Source organism: Condylura cristata, unplaced genomic scaffold (genome assembly GCF_000260355.1).
Source record: "Condylura cristata isolate star-nosed mole 26May11 unplaced genomic scaffold, ConCri1.0 scaffold00022, whole genome shotgun sequence".
Classification (NCBI taxonomy): Eukaryota; Metazoa; Chordata; class Mammalia; order Eulipotyphla; family Talpidae; genus Condylura; species Condylura cristata.
In genome coordinates, this window is record NW_004567123.1 from 17262220 (window position 1) to 17280996 (window position 18777).

General features: G+C 49.7%; 1 protein-coding gene across 1 annotated transcript in view; it reads left to right on the plus strand.

Moving 5' to 3' along the window:
* Window positions 1–18777, plus strand: part of SOGA1 (suppressor of glucose, autophagy associated 1) — a 59907-nt gene that overhangs the window by 37384 nt on the left and 3746 nt on the right. The window contains exons 5-13 of the mRNA XM_004687211.2: window positions 9–1190; window positions 3389–3532; window positions 5633–5758; window positions 6597–6827; window positions 11156–11260; window positions 12179–12346; window positions 13830–14081; window positions 16716–16787; window positions 18021–18091. Coding sequence (XP_004687268.1) covers window positions 9–1190; window positions 3389–3532; window positions 5633–5758; window positions 6597–6827; window positions 11156–11260; window positions 12179–12346; window positions 13830–14081; window positions 16716–16787; window positions 18021–18091 — 2351 coding nt within the window. The remainder of the gene's footprint in view (window positions 1–8; window positions 1191–3388; window positions 3533–5632; window positions 5759–6596; window positions 6828–11155; window positions 11261–12178; window positions 12347–13829; window positions 14082–16715; window positions 16788–18020; window positions 18092–18777) is intronic.

The following is an 18777-nucleotide window of genomic DNA, read 5'->3' on the forward strand; positions in this document are numbered from 1 at the left end:
CATCCCAGGAGGACAATGCAGACTTGAAGTGCCAGTTGCACTTTGCAAAGGAGGAATCAGCCCTTATGTGCAAGAAGCTCACCAAGCTGGCCAAGGAGAACGACAGCATGAAGGAAGAGCTGATCAAGTACCGCTCGCTCTATGGCGATCTGGACAGCGCCCTGTCCGCTGAGGAGTTGGCGGACGCACCCCACTCGCGTGAGACAGAACTGAAGGTGCATCTGAAGCTGGTGGAGGAGGAAGCCAACCTGCTGAGCCGCCGCATCGTGGAGATGGAGGTGGAGAACCGAGGCCTGAGGGCCGAGATGGACGACATGAAAGATCACGGCGGGGGCTGTGGGGGCCCAGAGGCGCGACTGGCCTTCTCTGCGCTGGGTGGCAGCGAGTGCGGGGAGAGCCTGGCAGAGCTGAGGCGACACCTGCAGTTCGTGGAGGAAGAGGCGGAGCTACTCCGACGCTCCTCCGCGGAACTCGAGGATCAGAACAAGCTGCTGCTGACCGAGCTGGCCAAATACCGCTCGGAGCACGAACTGGACGTGACACTGTCAGAGGACAGCTGCTCGGTGCTCAGCGAGCCCTCGCAGGAGGAGCTGGCCGCTGCCAAACTGCAGATCGGTGAGCTCAGCGGCAAGGTCAAGAAGCTGCAGTATGAGAACCGCGTGCTCCTGTCCAACCTCCAGCGCTGTGATCTCGCCTCCTGCCAGAGCACCCGACCGATGCTGGAGACCGACGCCGAGGCGGGAGACTCTGCCCAGTGTGTACCCGCTGCGCTGGGTGAGGCCCATGGACCGCATGCTGCTCGGCTGTGCAGAGCCAGGGAGGCCGAGGTCCTCCCTGGGCTGAGGGAGCAGGCGGTTCTGGTCAGCAAGGCCATTGACCTCCTGGTGGCTGATGCTAACGGTTTCTCTGCTGGCCTCCGTCTGTATCTGGACAATGAGTGTGCTGACTTTCGGCTGCGTGAGGCCCCTGACAACAGTGAGGGCCCCAGGGACACCAAGCTCATCCATGCCATCTTGGTGCGACTGAGCATGCTCCAGCAGGAGCTCAACGTCTTCACGCGGAAGGCAGACAGCGTCCTGGGGAGCGCTGCCAAGGAGCAGCCAGAACCCTTCTCCTCACTGCCCCCCTTGGGCTCCCAGGGGCCCTCCAAGGAGCTTCTTCTAGCCAAAGACCTTGGCTCAGACTTCCAGGTAACAGTCAGGGCCTATTGCTTTTTCCTTTTTTTTTTTTAAAGATTTATTTATTTGCATACAGAGCTGGGGTACAAGCCAGAGGTGCAGGGGCGGCGAGAGGATTCACCAGAGACAGAGTGGGAAGCAGAAAAGGCTGACTGACAGAGTACATTGCTGAGGGGAGCAGTGGGCGGGTCAGGAGAGGTCTGCTGTGTCATGTGGGTCACCTCAGGGGTGGGGATCGAACTTCATGCAGAAGTGGCTTTAGCTTCTCAGTGCTGTGCTTTAATCCACTGCGCCACCAGGGAGGGCCGCTTTTTCCTTTTTTTTTAACCAGATACGTGTTACAGAGCTAGCACATAGGGACACAGCTTAATGCATTTTCCCAAGGGAAAACACTCCTGTAATCACCACCCAGGGTGAGAACTAGAACTTGACCAGCACCCCAGAAATCGCTCCTCTTACTCCATTTAAGCCACTATCACCGCTCCCAAGGGGGAACCCTGCCCCCATTGATTCGATTTTGTCTGTCTTTGATTTTTATGTAAATTGTCGGATACAAATAAGTACACACCCATTTGCCTGACTTCTTCCACTCAGAGGCTATGTGTGTGGTTGTTCATCCGGTCACGACTGGGTACAGTCTCCCTGGGTGACTACACCATGATTCATGACCCAGACATATAGGAATTTGTTCCCAGGCCCTGTCTTTATGTCAGATTCCCCTTTCTTCTTTTTAATCTTGTAGTTTTAAATTTTACAACAGGAATTATTAAAAAAATTAAGAGCTTTTCAGGTTCTATATAAAGGCAAGAAACTGGACTTTCTAAAGGTAATGAACTTCCAGCTTGATGTTTAGAAAATACTACTGAGAAAAGTTAAAATAGCAAATGAACTCAGCCAGCCCCCGACCCCGCTGCCCCGCCACCACCAAAAGAAAACAATTATTGCCAAAGTGATCTGTGGACATTCTGAGTTTCAGATGCACCTGAAATAAAAGGGTGAAAGCCTCGCTCCCCTCACTGCTTCTCACCCCGATGGGTACAGCTGGTGGCAGTCTGAAGCAGCACTGTCCAGTATGGCAGCCATGAGCTGCTACTGAAATATAAATGAAAAAAATAACATACAATTGAAAATTCTGTCCCTCAGTGCAGTCGTCCCCTTTCAAAGGTCCAGGGGCTGCTGTGTCCAATGGTACCGATCTAGAATATTTCATCACCATTGTATGCCCTTGTAAATCTTTCTCTACGTGTGCTCTCATCTGTTTTTTACCCAAAGTGCTTTATATTACACCTCCTGTCCCCATCCAACTTACTTTCTCATGTACTATGATCTGTTTGTTCATTTACTTAAGATGCTGTATTTATAGTTCATGTACTTTGTGTGCTTAGTGCTGGAGGTGCTGTGGTAAGCTAAACAGATAGGATTCTTGCCCCCCCCCAACCCGGGCCTGTGATCATCTAGGGGGGAAGAGAGGTGTTAATCAAAATAGCATGCCAATGAATGTGAAAATATAAACTGAGATGAGGGTTCTCCAGGAAAATACTTGATTCTGTGAACAAAGAACTTGACTTAGAGCCTGGATTGGGGAAGGTCTCTGACCTCAGCTGAGTTCAGGAGGAAGGATGACTAGAGGAAGAGTATTAGAAGGAGCAGGGGCAGCCTGTCCCAAGGCAGGCAGTGTGGCTGGGAGCAGTGAGGTGTGTCCCAGAACTGCGAGAACACAGGAGGTTTCATCCTCTTCCTGAGAGCATCGTGAGGGGTCCCCTGTCTGTACCGGGAGACATAGCTCTTTCACAACTACAGTGTAATTGCACTGTAATTTCTTGATTCATGTCCTGCTGTTCTGGCTTGGTCTTGCTGTTTTTAAGTGAGCCTATGACCCTTGTGAGGTGTCCTTGGCTCTTGGGGCAGACATGAACAGAGGCCACACGTGTGATAAGCAGCTGAGGCTGGCTCAGGTTTGTGCATAAGACAGACAGTGACAGACCCTGGTTACTACGCACCTAACCTAGTCACCCATCCCTTCAGTAAGATTCATGGGGTTGCAGTGCCTCAACCAGGGGTGGGCCTGTGCTACAGAGCTGAATCCCCCTAGGTTCCAGCCCTTGGTGGGTGGTCAGAGTCCACAGGCCTGGGGTGGAGGCTGTTTTTGGCATAACTCGGGCCCCTCCTCATGGTTACCTTTGGTTTCTTCCTGTGCCTCTGGGGGGCAGCCGCCTGACTTCAGAGATCTGCCGGACTGGGAGCCCAGGATCCGAGAGGCCTTCCGTGCTGGTGACTTGGACTCCAAGCCCGATCCCAGCCGGAGCTTCAGACCCTACCGAGCTGAAGACAACGATTCCTCCTACGCCTCTGAGGTGGGCCTCGGCCTGCAGTGGGGTGGGTAGAGGAGATTGTCTGGGGCCTCCCTAACTCAGAGTATCCATGGAGGCTCTTGTTAATTCTATGAATTTTGAGTATTGGTTTCTAAGCTTTCCGGAGCCAGGGTAGCCAGGGTGAAAAGAAAACCAGGGAGCTTTGGTTCATTTGCATGGTCTGAACGAAGGAAGCTTATAAATTCATCTGAATGAATCAATGCTTTTTTTCTATGTTGAATTCCACTGTGATAAATAATTGATGTCATTTAACAGAACCACAAATTTCTGTAGCAAGACAGCAGCTGTGTCTACAGTGACACAGACTAAATTCCAGTTGAGTCCAGCTAGATCTGGTAGTGAGATCTGAGATAAGTCATGTTCTCTCTGATCCTCAGTTTTTTAACCTTTAAAATAAAGGTGAGCCCTCATAAGGTTGTGGAAGGAATTAAACACATGGAAAGCCTTAGCTTAAATCTGGTCCTTGTTGAGTGAGTGCAAAGATGATATTGATGAGACCTCTCTGGCCCTCTGGCCCACACCTATGTGTGGCTGTCTGGATCTGTGTTCCCACTTTCTGGCTGCAGCTTCCCTCTCTGTAACATGGAAGGATTAGAGTGGTTTGTGGCTAAGAATTACGTCGTGAAGAACCCTGGAAAGTAACGTAGCAAACTCTTTAAGTGGTCTGAGTTTACTAGCTGCCATGGCAAAAGGTGAGAAATCATGAATACCTAGTTTTTACTCTGTGAGAAAAGGAAAAAGGCCAGCTTACGTGCAGAGAGACTACTTTCCTGTATGAATTCAATCATTACTTAATTCAACCACTCTTTATTGAGCAGTTATAATTTGTCAGACACTGTTGGGCCTCAAGTTCAAGAACACCAGAGCTCACAGTTATTATCCAGCCTCACAAGAATTTTAAATACAAAGCAGGTACATAAGATACACTTCAAATCAGAGTGCCTTCCATAGCCAAACTTCCACGTTATTGGCCAGGTGATAAAAGTTTAGGTTTTTTCACGGAGGGACATTTTGCCATACCTGGAAAGGTTTTGTGTAATGAATTGGGACTGACCTTTCTCCCCCCAGCCTCCCCTGTTTAACATGACAGCATAAACATTCCCTGTGCTATTAGAAATCCTGCCTTAAAATTTGACATTGAATTGTAATATACAGAAAAGTGCTTAAATTGTCAGGGGACACCTCAGCTGAACAAACGGAACATTCCTACGTAGTCAGCAGTCGGTCGGTAAACGGAGCATGAAGTGTCCCCCAGAACCTCCCTGTATGCCCGCTAGTCACCATCCTGACTTGTAACCAGATAGGTTACTTGTGCCAGATAGGTTGTTTAGCTGTACACTTAAGGTTGTCATTTCCCCTGAAAAGATAGTTTTATTTTCTTTTTCTTAAGATTTTAGTACATATTCATTTTAAATAATAATTAACTATAACAAAATCCCTAAACAACATTGTATAAAAATATGAAGAGAAAGTTAAGATCACCAGGTCACCTAGTTAGCTTCTGTTAATATCTAGTGTCTGTGTCCATGTCCTTCCTGTTTTTCTGTTGAGGCATACTGTGTGTATCCTTTTAAAAAGACCAAACTTTTAATTCTAGTGTCACAAAATAATGCACATACCATGAAGGACACTATCCTTAAGTGCAGTTAAGTCTGCACTTAAGTGGGTTTTTACAGATAAGTGGGTTTTTACGGATGTATAGGTCCGTTAAACATAGATATGAATCCCTTCGTTTATTTATCTATGTTGTTTCTAAAATTTTACAGTTACCAGCAATGAACTATGAACATCTTTGTGAACCAAACTTAGTTTTCATGGCAGCTTGTTTTCTTCAAATAAACTTCAAAGAGAGAATTTGTCAAGTTAAAATTATAACCCGAGCTAGGCTTGATATACACGGTTTCACTTAATTGTCATGACAACCCACGAGGAAGGAATAGCGGGTCCTGCTTGATTTGTGCTGAAAGACAGCTCAGGCCCAACTTGCCTCTGTGGCTTCCTGTCATGCTTCTCCTTTGATCACAGCTGATCTGTCGCTGTTGCTTGATCTCCCTCCTGTCTGTGTCCTTCGTCCCTACCCAGATCAAGGAGCTGCAGCTGGTGCTAGCCGAAGCCCATGACAGCCTCCGGGGCCTGCAAGAACAGCTGTCTCAGGAGCGGCAGCTTCGGAAGGAAGAGGCAGACAACTTCAACCAGAAAATGGTCCAGGTTAGTGATGTGAAGGGCCTTCCCTGCCCCTATTCCAGACTGTCTTCCCCGAACTGAAGACTCGTAGAGTCCCCGGACTTAGCTGTGCTGGGAGTCTGGGTTTGTCATCTACTACCTGTTGACCTTGAGTCAAGTCTCTCTCCTCTCTGACCTTCAGTTCTCATCTATGATATTCTTCCCCTGTCAGCTGAAAACTGGCAAAATGACCAGGGGCCTGGCTGGTAATCACGGTGATAGTCCTGATAATATTAAACCCTTACTGCTTGTCAGGCCTGTGCTGTGCACTTTCCACATATTATGTCCTTCAGTCTTCCCTATAAGGTGTCACTGTTTTAAGGATGGGGAAGCTGATGCTCAGGGATCTGAAGAGCTTTGCTTAGGGTTGCACATCCAGGGCAAGTGGGACCTGGATTCTAATGCAGGTCTCTGTCTCTCAGCCATGACATCCAATAGCTTCCTGGATATTGCTTATGCTCAGCCTCCCCTGATCCCAGCATGCCCTCTGTTTCCACCACAGTCACCCCTCCCTGCAGTCGTTGCTCTCTCGCCTATGTGCTCATGAGATGCATTGGTGCCCAGATTTTGCTGATTTTATTATGTCATGGTTTTTATACTCAGCTGGGTTCCATTCCCAGCTTTCACTGATTTGTTACGTTGATTGACACTTTTATGAGTTTCTCTTCCCTGGGGTAGCAGAGGGCAGTGTTTATCTCAACAGAATGAGGTGTTTCTGTTGGAATTCTGGGTCAGGATCACCAGAAGGCACCACCCAAATTGTCCTCTGTTCTGGTCTGACACATAAAATGGGTGGGGTTGCTCATGCTTGTTCCCCTGCTAGCTGAAGGAGGACCAACAGAGGGCGCTCCTGAGGCGGGAGTTTGAACTGCAGAGTCTGAGTCTCCAGCGGAGGCTGGAGCAGAAATTCTGGAGCCAGGAGAAGAACATGCTGGTGCAGGAATCCCAACAGTTCAAGCACAACTTCCTGCTGCTCTTCATGAAGCTCAGATGGTTCCTCAAGCGCTGGAGGCAGGGCAAGATTTTGCCCAGCGAGAGGGATGACTTCCTAGAGGTAGGGTTCCCCAGCCACTGGAGCGAGGGTGGGTGCAGTGGGGGAGATAGAATGAGAGGGAGATCCAGCTGGGGTGACACATTCCTAAGGTTCATTTCCGAGCCAGAGCTTACAGGCTTCTGTCCCTGCGTTCACTCACGCATTCAGCTTCTGTGACAATCAGTTGTTGACAAGTCCTGGTGGCCGCTGCTGGGGCAAGACAGACTTTGTGGGCCTCACCAAGAGAAAGTCTCCTTGGGGGCTGCTAGGTCTTTCATACCCTCCAATACTTTCTCTTTTGAACAAACTCCAGAGTTTGTTCTCTCTAGGTGAATTTAATAATCTACTTTTGTTCTTATTAATATTTTTACCGTATGTGTAACATGCGGTCAAAGACACACATCTTCAGCATATATAGTTCATGAAGTTTATAGTGTACTCACACATAGCTGTGCAAGGATCACAAGGATCACATTTGTGGTGCCCCCAGAAGTCTCTCTGTGCCCCAGTTGATAAAGCCCACCAGCAGTCAGCACTGACTACTTACATCCTGGACTAATTGCATTTACTCTAGGTCTTCATATAAGTACATGTCATCTTTTCTGTTTGACTTCATTTGCTCAATAATTTTGTGAGATTCACCCATGTTTTTCTTGTGGAAGTAGTTCAATTTATTTTTTCAATGATTTATTTATATAAGAACTGGGGTACAGGCCAGAGGTATGGTGAGTGAGAGAATTCACCAGAACAAGGTGGGGAGCAGAACAAGCTGATGTGCTGAAATACACAGCGAAGGGAGCAGTGGGACCAGAGACTGTGCCACGCTGTGTGCGTCAGCTCCCCGGCGGGGGTTTGAGCTCGTGCTGCAGTGGCTGTGGACAGCTTCACAGTGCTGTGCTTTGACCTAACCTGTTGCACCACCAGGGAGGACCCTTTATATCTTATTTTTAATACTACCTTTGATGTGTGATCAAGGGTACTGGCTTTCCATCCTTAGTAGTAATATCAGTTTCCTTTCTACAGATGTACTTGTTTAACTAGATGGAGTAGACTGACTTAGAAGCATTAGTAATGGAACAGTTGATCTTTCTGTGTAGCAGGAAATGTGGGGGACCTTGTGAAGTTTGGGAAGGATTCACAAGGCCCATTTACCTTTCAGCCTGTTCAAGACCCTTTGCTCCCCCACATCCCAAGATACCAGCTTCCTGGTGTTGCTAGAAGGGACTGTTGTGGGGGAGAATCAGGTACAGGCTGGAGGCATGAGGGTGAAAGGATTCACCAGAGACTGAGTGGAGTGCAGAACAGGCAGACTGATTGAAATATACTATTAAGAGAAGCAGCAGGCGAGACAGGAAGGGTCTGCAGTACAGATTGAGGGCCCAGGCATTGTTGACTGGTTGGGGTGACTAGTCTTGGGTGTGTGCTGGCTCATGATCTGAATTAGCATAATGGGTAATCAGTTTAGTATCCAGGATCCCAGGGCAGCCTCCTCTACTCCTTGTATCCATTCAAGTCTTCCAAACTTGCCTACTGGGCAAGGAACGGGGGCTTGGTTTTTTAAATTTAGCGTGATACCATGATAGGGACCTCGCACCTCAAGCCATCCTTTTGTCACTGCTCAGCTTCCCCTTGGCATTGACCTTTTGTTTGCCCTCCTCTGGCTCCAGTTACTCTTTCCAGAGCCAGTGGGGACTAATGGCTCTTCCTGTTAGGGGTCCTCTTGAATAAACGGAATGTCCCAAGAATAGGGTAGACCTAAGTCTGTGGCAGGAGACCCCTCTGTACCCCATCTCTCTGGACTCATAGTTCTTTTTCCAGGCCTCCCAATTCCCCAGAGACCTCCAGGGATCACTGATTATCCTATCAAATGGTCACTTTCCCTGCTGCCCTCACCCTGGAGTCTAACACAATGGGAATCAGCTCACAGCTGGCCTCCGTTGAGCATCACCTTTTGTGACATGGGAAACAAAGCCTCCATCATCCCACTTCATGTGTTAATACTCATGTGTTTGTAGGGCCGATGCTAGTGTCTAGAGCACAGGACCTGTAAGCAGGTCCTGCCAGGGCTGTTACAGTGTACATCATAGGTTCCAGATTCTCTTTCTAAATCCTAAGAAATTCTCAATTCCAAGCACAACTGGCCCCAGGATTTCAGAGACAAAATCGTGCACCATGTTTATAGACTAAAAGCCCGTTTGTGTAGATACTGGGGAGCAGGGAGGGAACTGGGGTGTCCATGCAGGCTCTGCTGCCTATATACTTTCCAGCCTCAGCACCTGCCCTGACGCTAGAAACGCTTCTCCGTTTGGTTTCTAGAAAGGCCATCACACTCTTGATTTTCCTTACATCTCACCCTGCTCAAACTGCTTCTCAGTTTCCTGGCCAGACCTTCTCTCCTGACCTGACCTCCGAGCCTCAGAAACTCCAGGACTCAGCCCTCAGACTGTATATCACTCCCTTGGGTGACTCATTCCAGCTCACGTCTTAAATGGCCTTTCTTGTACACTATGAATCTGTCCTGAATCCTCGGCCACACTGCCCGGCCTCCATCGGAACCACCTTTACCCCTGACCTGGATAATCCACTGTAGCCTAACTGGTCTCCCTGCTTCTGCCTTCGCACCCTTCCACTGAGCGTCTGTGTTCAGAGGGTACCAGGCGGTGCCAGCAAACTACTGCACTCCGTGAGGATGGTGTCACTGGAGTTGGGATATGAGACTGAGAGACTACCTGATAATGTATCTCAGCACAGCAGCTTGAGTGACCTGGTGAAAGAAATCACCTGGTGCTGCTCCGTGGTTCGTAATTCTCCCCTGGCTCCCATTTCATCCAGAGTAGAAATCAAAGTCCCTGCACTGTCCTGGTCTGTCAGCTCTTCCTCACTTCCTCCCTGGCTTTTGGCTATTGCTCAAACACCTGTGCTCCCACCTCAAGGTCTTTGCATGTGCTGTGCCCTTTCCCTGGAATTTTTTTTTTAAATTTATTTATTTGTGCATACAGAACTGGGGTACAGGCCAGAGGTGCAGGGGCGGCGAGAGGATTCACCAGAGACAGAGTGGGGAGCAGAACAGGCAGATGGATGAAGTACACTGCTGAGGGGAGCAGTGGGCGGGTCAGGAGAGGTCTGCCACGCCATGTGGTCACTTCCGTGGCAGGCGGCAGGCGGGGATCGAACTCATGCGGAAGTGGCTTTCGATTCTTAGTGCTGTGCGTTAACCCGCTGCACCACCAGGGAGAGCCTCCCTGGAATTCTTAACCTGCGCGTACTCAAGTGACTTGACTTACTCTCTTATCCAGGGCTTTGCCCAAATACCACCTCTTCCGCACGACCTTCCTTGACCACCCACACTCAGCACATCCCAGTCCCTTTCCTTGCTCTTTTTCTCCATGGCACCTGTTATTCTGTGACATTCCTCTCTTATTTATGTGATTGCTTTCCCACTACTGGAGGGAAGTCAAAGGGAGACAGGCTTTTGTCTATCTTGGTCACTGATGTATCCCCAGCTCTGAACGCAAGGGCCCAGCACATAGTAGGCATTCACGCTATACTTGTTGAGTGAATGAGCAACGATGGAGCATGCAGTCAGAAGGTGGCCGCCTTCTGCTCATTTCCAGTGTGCTGTTCTCCTTGCCTGGTTCTGGACTCCCTCCCTGGATCCCTCAGTACCAAGCCCCCCTCCAGAAAGACTCCCTCCAGTCTCTCAAGCCCTTCATTGTCCTTATGGGGGTGCCTGTGGCACTGCCCACAGTGCCTACCTTAACCCTGCCTGATGACCTGGCTGTTGCTAAGCAGCCCTCTGGGATGCTCAGTAGATACAGAGAGATGTGTGGGACCAGAAAGGCCTGACTGTGCTCCCTACCTGCTGGTGCCCTGGGTCAAATAAATGAAAACTCTGGGTCCCTTTGGTCTAACCTGTGCCATATATCCCCGTTCTTTCTTCTTGCCAGCTGTGCAGTCCTCTTCTTCTTTTTTTAAGATTTATTTATTTATGCATACAAAATGGGGTACATGCCAGAGGTGTAGGGGCGGTGAGAGGATTTACCAGAGACAGAGTAGGGAGCAGAACAGGCAGACTGACAAAGTACGCTGCTGATGAGAGCAGCGGGTGAGACTGGAGAAGTCTGCTGCGCCGGTGGGTCAGCTCTCTGGCCGGGAATCGAACTTGTGCTGAAGCGGCTGCGGCTAGCTTCCTAGTGCTGTGCTTCAGTCCATTGTGCCACCAGGGAGAGCCCTCAGTTCTATTCTATTGGGTCAAAAGCTTGACTCCCCTTCCCCTGAGGGTTGGGAAACCTGTTGAGTGTTTTGTTTTGTTTTGTTTTGTTTTGTTTTGTTTTGTTTTGTTTAAATAGGTAAATAGCATGAAGGAGCTGTACCTGCTCATGGAGGAGGAGGAGTTAAACGCCCAGCATCCTGATAACAAGACCTGCGTGGGGGACAGCTGGACCCAAAACACGGTGTGTTTTTAGCTCATTTCAGCCCTGCCCATGTGTTCCTTTTTCTGTGTAGTGATCACATCCTGCTTCCTTCTGTGACCCCAGTTCTACACTGGGCACTGGAGCTGTGGAGAGTGACTACCTGGCCACTGGCCCTAGGTACTTGGTGCTGTGGGGTACAAAGTCACCCCAGGACAGTAACAGAGGGCCAGATGGGTAATATGTGAGAGAGAGCAATTACTTCTGTTGGGAGTATAGGGGACAGTATCATAGAGAATGGGATCACAGGTGGTGGGTTTTGAGAAATGAGTAGAAGGTTGAATGTTAGATTGGGGACCAAACTAGATCAAGAGACTGTGTGTGCAGAGGTGTGGCAAAGTATTCTGGGCCTGCTTCTAACTTGGATGTACGTAGTAGATGCAAGGACATCAGGCTGTATGTCAGGCCTAGGATCAGAAATCAAGTCATGGAATAGAGAAAGCAGCAGGGTCAGGCTCCAGAGTCATGTGCAGTGAGTGACTTTGGATATGGGTGAGGGCAGGATTTAGACCCAGGAATGATGATTGGGGCCCTGTCAGGCAATCAGGGAGGCTCCATGCTTTGGACTCCCCATCTGGCTTGAGGCAAAGAGAACGCCCAAAGCCTGGAAGTGCACAGCCTTGAAGAAGCCAGCACCCAGCTCAGATTTAGGCTGAACAGTTATTGCTGTTGTGCACAACTGCAGGGTTGTGTTTATATGAGACTGGGGTGCCTGTTGGTCTAGGAGGTGGCCGGAGCTGGGCTTATCATGCCCATTTCCAGGGCGACATGACCAGAGAGGTTGTGGGACTTGCCTGAGACCTGGTAGACCCTCAGCTGGACTCTGGGTGAGTGTGTCCAGCCCAGGCCTCTCCCCCATGCCTTGGGAAGCTCTGACACAGGCCCTTGCTCCATCCACAGCCTAACGAGTACATCAAGACACTGGCTGACATGAAGGTGACCCTCAAGGAGCTGTGCTGGCTGCTCCGGGATGAACGCCGTGGTCTGACCGAGCTTCAGCAGCAGTTTGCCAAGGCCAAGGCCACTTGGGAGACAGAGAGGGCAGAGCTTAAGAGCCATACAGCTCAGGTGCGTCTGTCAGCCGTCAGATCTGGGAGCAGGGTGGCTGGAAGCATAGGAATGAACCCCTCCATCTCACTTTGCTGCCCAAAGAGGGTGAGAGATTCTCATAGAGTCACACAGCAAGGGTGACCTGGAATAGAGGGGACCAGGATTCAGTGGACCAGGCAAGAAAGCACAGACATGGGGGTATGGGGACTACACAAGAACCTTTCCTGTGCCATGGGCCCACAGGGAAGCCCAAACACTTAATTGCCTGTCTGCACTTGGTGAGTCTACAGGTGGATCCTGCTGCTGGCTGTCCTCATTCACTCCCGCCTCTCCTAAGGAGGGCTTCCTGCACCCCCTGCTCTGTTTTACTCCCTCGTCTCAAACTGGAGGACTCCCTTCCTCACAACACCATCTGACCAAATTAGCTTTAACTGGAAACCTGGGTGTTAGGTCTCTGCTGTGTGTCTGGAGGCAAATTGCTGTCCCTCTCTGGTTTGAAAAGTGACTGAGTGGGATTCCTCTTAACTGTGCTCTGGCCATCCCTGCCTGCTGCCTGATTCTGTAGGGTCTCCATCCTGCTTCTGCTGCAGGCTGCATTCCCAGGCATCATGGGCCCCTTGGGAATGGGTACATTGATGATCTCTGCTGGACAAGTGACAAAAAGACACAAATGAGTTAAGTTTCTTTCTCGAGGTCACCCAGCTAGTAAGCAGCAGACCTGACCACTGCCCTCCAAACCGTTGCTCTCCTGGCTTCCCAGTACTGCTGCTCTCCTCCTGACCCGCCCTGCAGACCTCCCACCGTGACCCCATCTCCACCTTCCACAGCATGTGCTATTCTGACTGCCCCTCCCCTGAGAATCTGACTGCTCCTGAGGGTTAATGCCCAGACCACAGCTAGGCGGAGTGTGGAGTGCATTGATTTTTTAGGTTACATATTTACCTCCTGCCACCTTGATGCTTGGGGCTGAGAAACTGTCACACTGAAGTGCTTCCTGCACACATTCATTACGTGACTGCGTGCACATCCCAGCGCAGAGTTGGGTTGGGGGTGGCTGGGTGGTGGCACTGTAGGGCCCAGGCTCTTTAGGAAGGTAGGTAAAACTCATCCCCCCAAATTAATTCCATACCAAGGTAAGAAAAGATGGACTTCATGAGAAGCAATGGCAGGGGAACCTCTTTCATTTTGTAGCTCTGTGACCCGAGACAAATAACCTCTGAACCTCTTCCTCCTCCGTAAAGTATCATGAGTAGCAGTTGTCTTGCTGAGTTTCCATGGGGATGCTGAGACAATGCCTGAAGAGTCCTTAGCATGTGTGTCTTTAGAGAGTGCCACAGCCTTGCTTGTGAAGAAGGGTTAGTTCGGCATGGGAGATGAGAGGAGCCCCAGGAGAATTCTTTCCCCCACTCCCTTCTGCTGTTGCAGAGCAAAGGACAGTGGAGGGGGGTGCTGAGAGGAGGGGTCTCCGGCGCCAGATATTCAGTTTGCTCGTCCTCCGCAGATGGAGCTGAAGGCTGGCAAGGGGGCTGGGGAACGGCCGGGGTCCGACTGGAAGGCAGCCCTGCAGAGGGAGCGTGAGGAGCAGCAGCACCTCTTGGCTGAGTCCTACAGTGCTGTCATGGAGCTGACGCGGCAGCTGCAGATCAGTGAGCGCAACTGGAGTCAGGAGAAGCTGCAGCTAGTGGAGCGGCTGCAGGCTGAGAAGCAGCAGGTGGAGCAGCAGGTAAAGGAGCTGCAGAACTGCCTGAGCCAGGTGAGAGAGCTGTCTCCAGTCCAAGATGGCTCAAGCCATGAGGGGCGTCACTGTATGAAAAGTCTGGGGAGGTACTCCTTCAGGTATAGCTGGATCTAGGTGCTCAGAAAATGCAAACAGAAATAGGCCTTTCTCTCTGCCAGTCTCTCAGCCTGTTTCCTTTGTGTTTTATTCTTAAGCACACTGTCCTCAAATATGAGCACTGTTAAGTCTTGTGCTCATACCCTTACTGCTTAGAAATTGCACAGAAAAGTTTGCTTTTCCACGTGACTGTGATTGGCCAGTTGTGAGTCATGCCACCCTCTCTGGATCCTTTCAAAACTTGGGAACTCAGGAAAGAACCAAATATGGCTCCCTATGGAATAATTTGATGCAACATTGGTGGGGTGGGGAGTGGGTGGGTAGGAGAAGCAATCACTGATCATTATAGCCCCACTGCAGATCACATCATGTACCCAGCTGCCACCCAAGCTGCAAGGCCCCACTTCTTGTTGTGAAATTTCCTTTGTTGTAATTTTTATTTTAATTACATGAATTAGGACTTTATCTTTTAGTAAGATATGCAAAGCATGCTACAATCCACTTTCTTGCTCTTAAAATTTATGTCCAAGGATTTTTTTAATCTTTGACTGAACCCTAGCATATATGTTGTCTACACTTTATGTCTTTCATGGAAAGCTGCTCTTTCCTGACAGTGCTAGGGATGATTGCCTTCAGTGTAAGTGCTGCTTGCTGTTCTTAGTATGAAGACACTATGATTGATTATTCCATATTGACAGAATAGATATTGTTTCTAGTTTTTCACTATTGATGGCTTCATTGACCATCCCCACACATGCATGAATTATTCTGTAGGATAGATTCCTAGAAGTGATGCTGCTGGGTCTAAGGACATCTCTACCTTAGTATTTGCTGGAATCTACCAACCCAACCCAACAGAAAGGCTTTGCCCAGTTATATTTGCACAGGCAGCACAGTGAGAAGAGTCCGTTTTGCTTTATTTTTGCCAGTTTTTATGATGACCAATATTTAGTAGTACCTGAGGTCCAGGACTAAGCTACCTTGAGGTGTAGCTAGACCCAGGTACCCGGACAATGAGGTCCAAGGTAGCAGCTCTGTCAGGTGTAGGTGGATCCAGAGATTCAAAGAATGAGTATAAAATGCATTGTAATTGCACTTCTCTGTTGTCAGTGGAAGGAGAGCCTCTTTTCATGACTATCGTTCATTTGTACTTTCTCTTTCTTATAATATCTCCCCTCCCCCAGCAGCCCTGCAAGGTCACTAACCCCTTTTTCAGATGAGGGAACTAAGACCAAGATGTCTACCCAAGGGCCTCAGTGAGGGCCAGAACTGGTATCTGGTAAAAACCATCAAATCTGCAGGGTCCTGATGCTGAGCCTTAGCCACCCCCAAGGGGCAGAGCTCCTTAGGGCACCCACTAGGAGCACTTGCTTGGTGAGTGTAGACAGCATCCAGCGTCAGAACCACCGCATCTCATGTGATAAGCAAACAGATGCATCTTTGGCATCATCAAACCAAAGTCCTTTTTATAAAACAGTATCTCCTTTATTTCATTAATTATTTTTTGCATAGAAGAACTGGGATGCAGGCCAGAGGTGCAGAGGGTGAGAGGACTCACCAGAGACAGAGTGGGGGTCAGAACAGGAGGATTTACTGAAATACACTGCTAAGGGAGGCAGTGGGTGAGACAGGCCTCCTGGTTTTTCAGGACTGAAGGTTTTCTGAGACATAGGATTTTCAGGGTTCAAACTGGGAGTGTTCTGAGCAAATTTGATGAGTTGGTTACACATGACTTATAAGGGATGGTGGAAACCAAGGTCAGGGAGGGGAAGAAGCCAAAGAAGGATGTGCTTTCTGCGAAGTCTGCCTTCAGCTCAGTCTAGGAGAAGTCTCAGGAAGTGACTCATAGTTTATCACCTCGAGGCAAGGGCAGAGATCAGCTCCCGCCCAAAGGCAATCCTGGAGACAGATTGCAGCAGATGGGGCAGGCCTCAAAGTCCTGGAGCTGCTACTTCTGCTGTTGCTCACCTGCCCAGCTGTGGCTGATTTCCTTCCCTTCCTCAGGCTGGATCCTCTGGCCTGGGAAATGGAAATAACAATAGTAACATCTACCACATGCAGTTGCTGTGAGGATTGAATGAACTAATGTGGTAGTAAGTGGGTTCCATCACATGTCCCCTGGAGGTTGATGGGGCACCAGGAGGGGAGAGAATCAGAGGCCACCCCAAGGTCTAATGGGAAAGGGGAGAGAGCTAGTATCCAGCAGTGATGGCACTCCAGAGGGGCTGCGGGGTATCAAGGTCTGGTATTTGCCATCCTGATGTGATTTGACTGCCAGTCAGCTGATGCCGCTGTTCCAGGAACTGTAGAAGAGTCTCCATAGAACAGCCATTCCTTATTAGGTATAATGACCTCTCCAAGGACACTTGTAAGTAGGTGCTTTTCTTATCATTCTCAAAATCCACCTGTTGGTGCCCACCGGGAAGGTGGCTCCTAGTTCATGATCTGGGTCCTCAGGCTGTTCAGTGGAGCCTGGGGAGGACCCCACACAAAGCAGGCTCCAGCTTCACCAGCTTTGCCTGCCACCGACCTGCCTTCTTGATCTTTGCCCAGCTGCAGAAGGCTGCTGACCCCTGGGTCCTGAAGCACTCAGACATGGAGAAGCAGGACAACAGCTGGAAAGAGGTGAGTGTGTAGTAACTGCCCATGTCTAGCTCCACTCAAAGTTTGGTTGCCATCACACAGAGGGTGCTAATCCTGCCCCTCTGGGCATATTCTTACCCTTTGGACTCCCCAACCTTGTGGTCTTTATTCCAGTTTGTGGTTTGGGAGTTTTGAAGGGCCCCCTCCAGTTCCATCCCATTCCTGGAAGAAAGATTGGGTGTATTTCTGTTCTTTTAAAAAAAAGATTGTTTGTGCTTAGAAGAACTGGGGGGTAGGCTAGAGTTAGCAGAAGGAGAGTAAGAGGAGTGGAGAGCACAGCAGGCGGAGCTACACTGCTGATATACACTGCTAAGGGGAGCAGTAGGCATGACAGGAGAAGTCTGCCACCCCTCGTGGCCAACTCCCTGGCCAGGGATTGAACTCAGGCCGCAGTGGCGACAGCATGATAACCCTGGGACTTAACCCTTGTGTCACCAAAGAGGTTTCTGTTTCTGTTCTTATCTTGCCCTCTTTGTGCCTTTGTGAAAAGCAGGGCCTCTAAATAGCTGTGTGATCTCGGGTATGTCACTCTCCCTCTCTGGGCTCGTTACCTCACTGGTAAAATGAGAATCACATTCTCTGCCTTGTCCCAACTCTATTGTGGAAATCAGTCCTGTAATGTTGGTACAGTTTGCTCCTGAGCCTCAGGTGTATTGATCATATAGCAGTGCTCCTAGGAACCAGACAGGGACCACACAGCCCCTTGGTATCACGCACTGAATCCTTATGACAGCCCAAGGAAGTGGTATGTGAGTAAGGAGAGTTGGTTACCAGCAACAAAAGGATTCTAGGGAATTGAAGCAGGAGATGGTTTTATTTGGGGCTCAGGAGGGCTGGTGATGCAAGTTCCAAAAATTGGTACAGGTCCTAGGAGAATTGCGCTGGACCAGGCCGAGACAGGCAGGAATTCTTGGGTCATTGCTGTCACTTGCACCTCACAGTGGACATGTGCTGCTTTATCTCTGTCACCACATCCAGAGTAAGCTTGCAAGGGACTCTCTTCCTTGGGGATCTCTCTTGGAGCCCCCATTAGCCACGCCGGAATCACACACCCACGGAGGGTTAGACACACTAGCCAGAAACTGATCAATGGGATTCTAGATCTGTGCTGACCTTACTCCTGTTTTACAAGAGGAGCCGGGGTCACTCTTATGCTGACGTCTTGTCTCCGCCCCAGAGGTAGAACTGACCCTTCCTGTCTCTCTTCCTTAACAGACACGCAGTGAGAAGATCCACGACAAGGAGGCTGCTTCTGAAGCTGAGCTTGGGGGAACCGGCTTAAAAAGGTGCTGGTACCACCCCCCTGTCCCGCTCAGCCCTGCAGCCCATCCCCTGTCCCACACTGCACCAGTCCCAGATCTTTGCCTCTTCTCCCCTCGCCTGCTCCTGCACCATCTGCCTCTTTCAGCAGAAATGGGAGAACACCTGCATAGAGTTTGTAACAAGCCCAAGTCACCCAGGAGCTTGACAGCTTGGGACAATGGGAATTTCTGCCTGGAATTTTTTTGTTTGCTCCATTCTGGCCATGGAAAACTGGAGTCCCCAATTATCCTAGTGGCAAAGAAACTCAAGATCCTCTTGGGGTTGCTTCATCTGTCTCTGTAGTTGGGAGAGTCAAGCTGGACAGCCCTTCCTGGGATTATTGAGTAGCATCTTCTGGGTCAATGCTGTGGCCAAGGACACTCCCAGGAATATGAGGGCCATTAGGAAAACCATGAGAGGTGGAAGGCACTGGCGATGAGAGCAGCCAGAGCCAGGAGCCGGGGCAGGCTTTGGAGCCAGCGTGCAGGGTTTGAATTCCAGCTCTGCTGTTTTGCCCTGAGTAACGGCCTTGGGTGGTGCTTCCCACCCATCTCGTCTCGTTGGTATAAGTGTTACCCTCTAGAGCTATCTAAGGATGGGGGGATCTGGCATGTACTAGACATATTTAGTCATCTGGCTGTGTCTGGTGGGTCTTTGAATTCCTCATTCA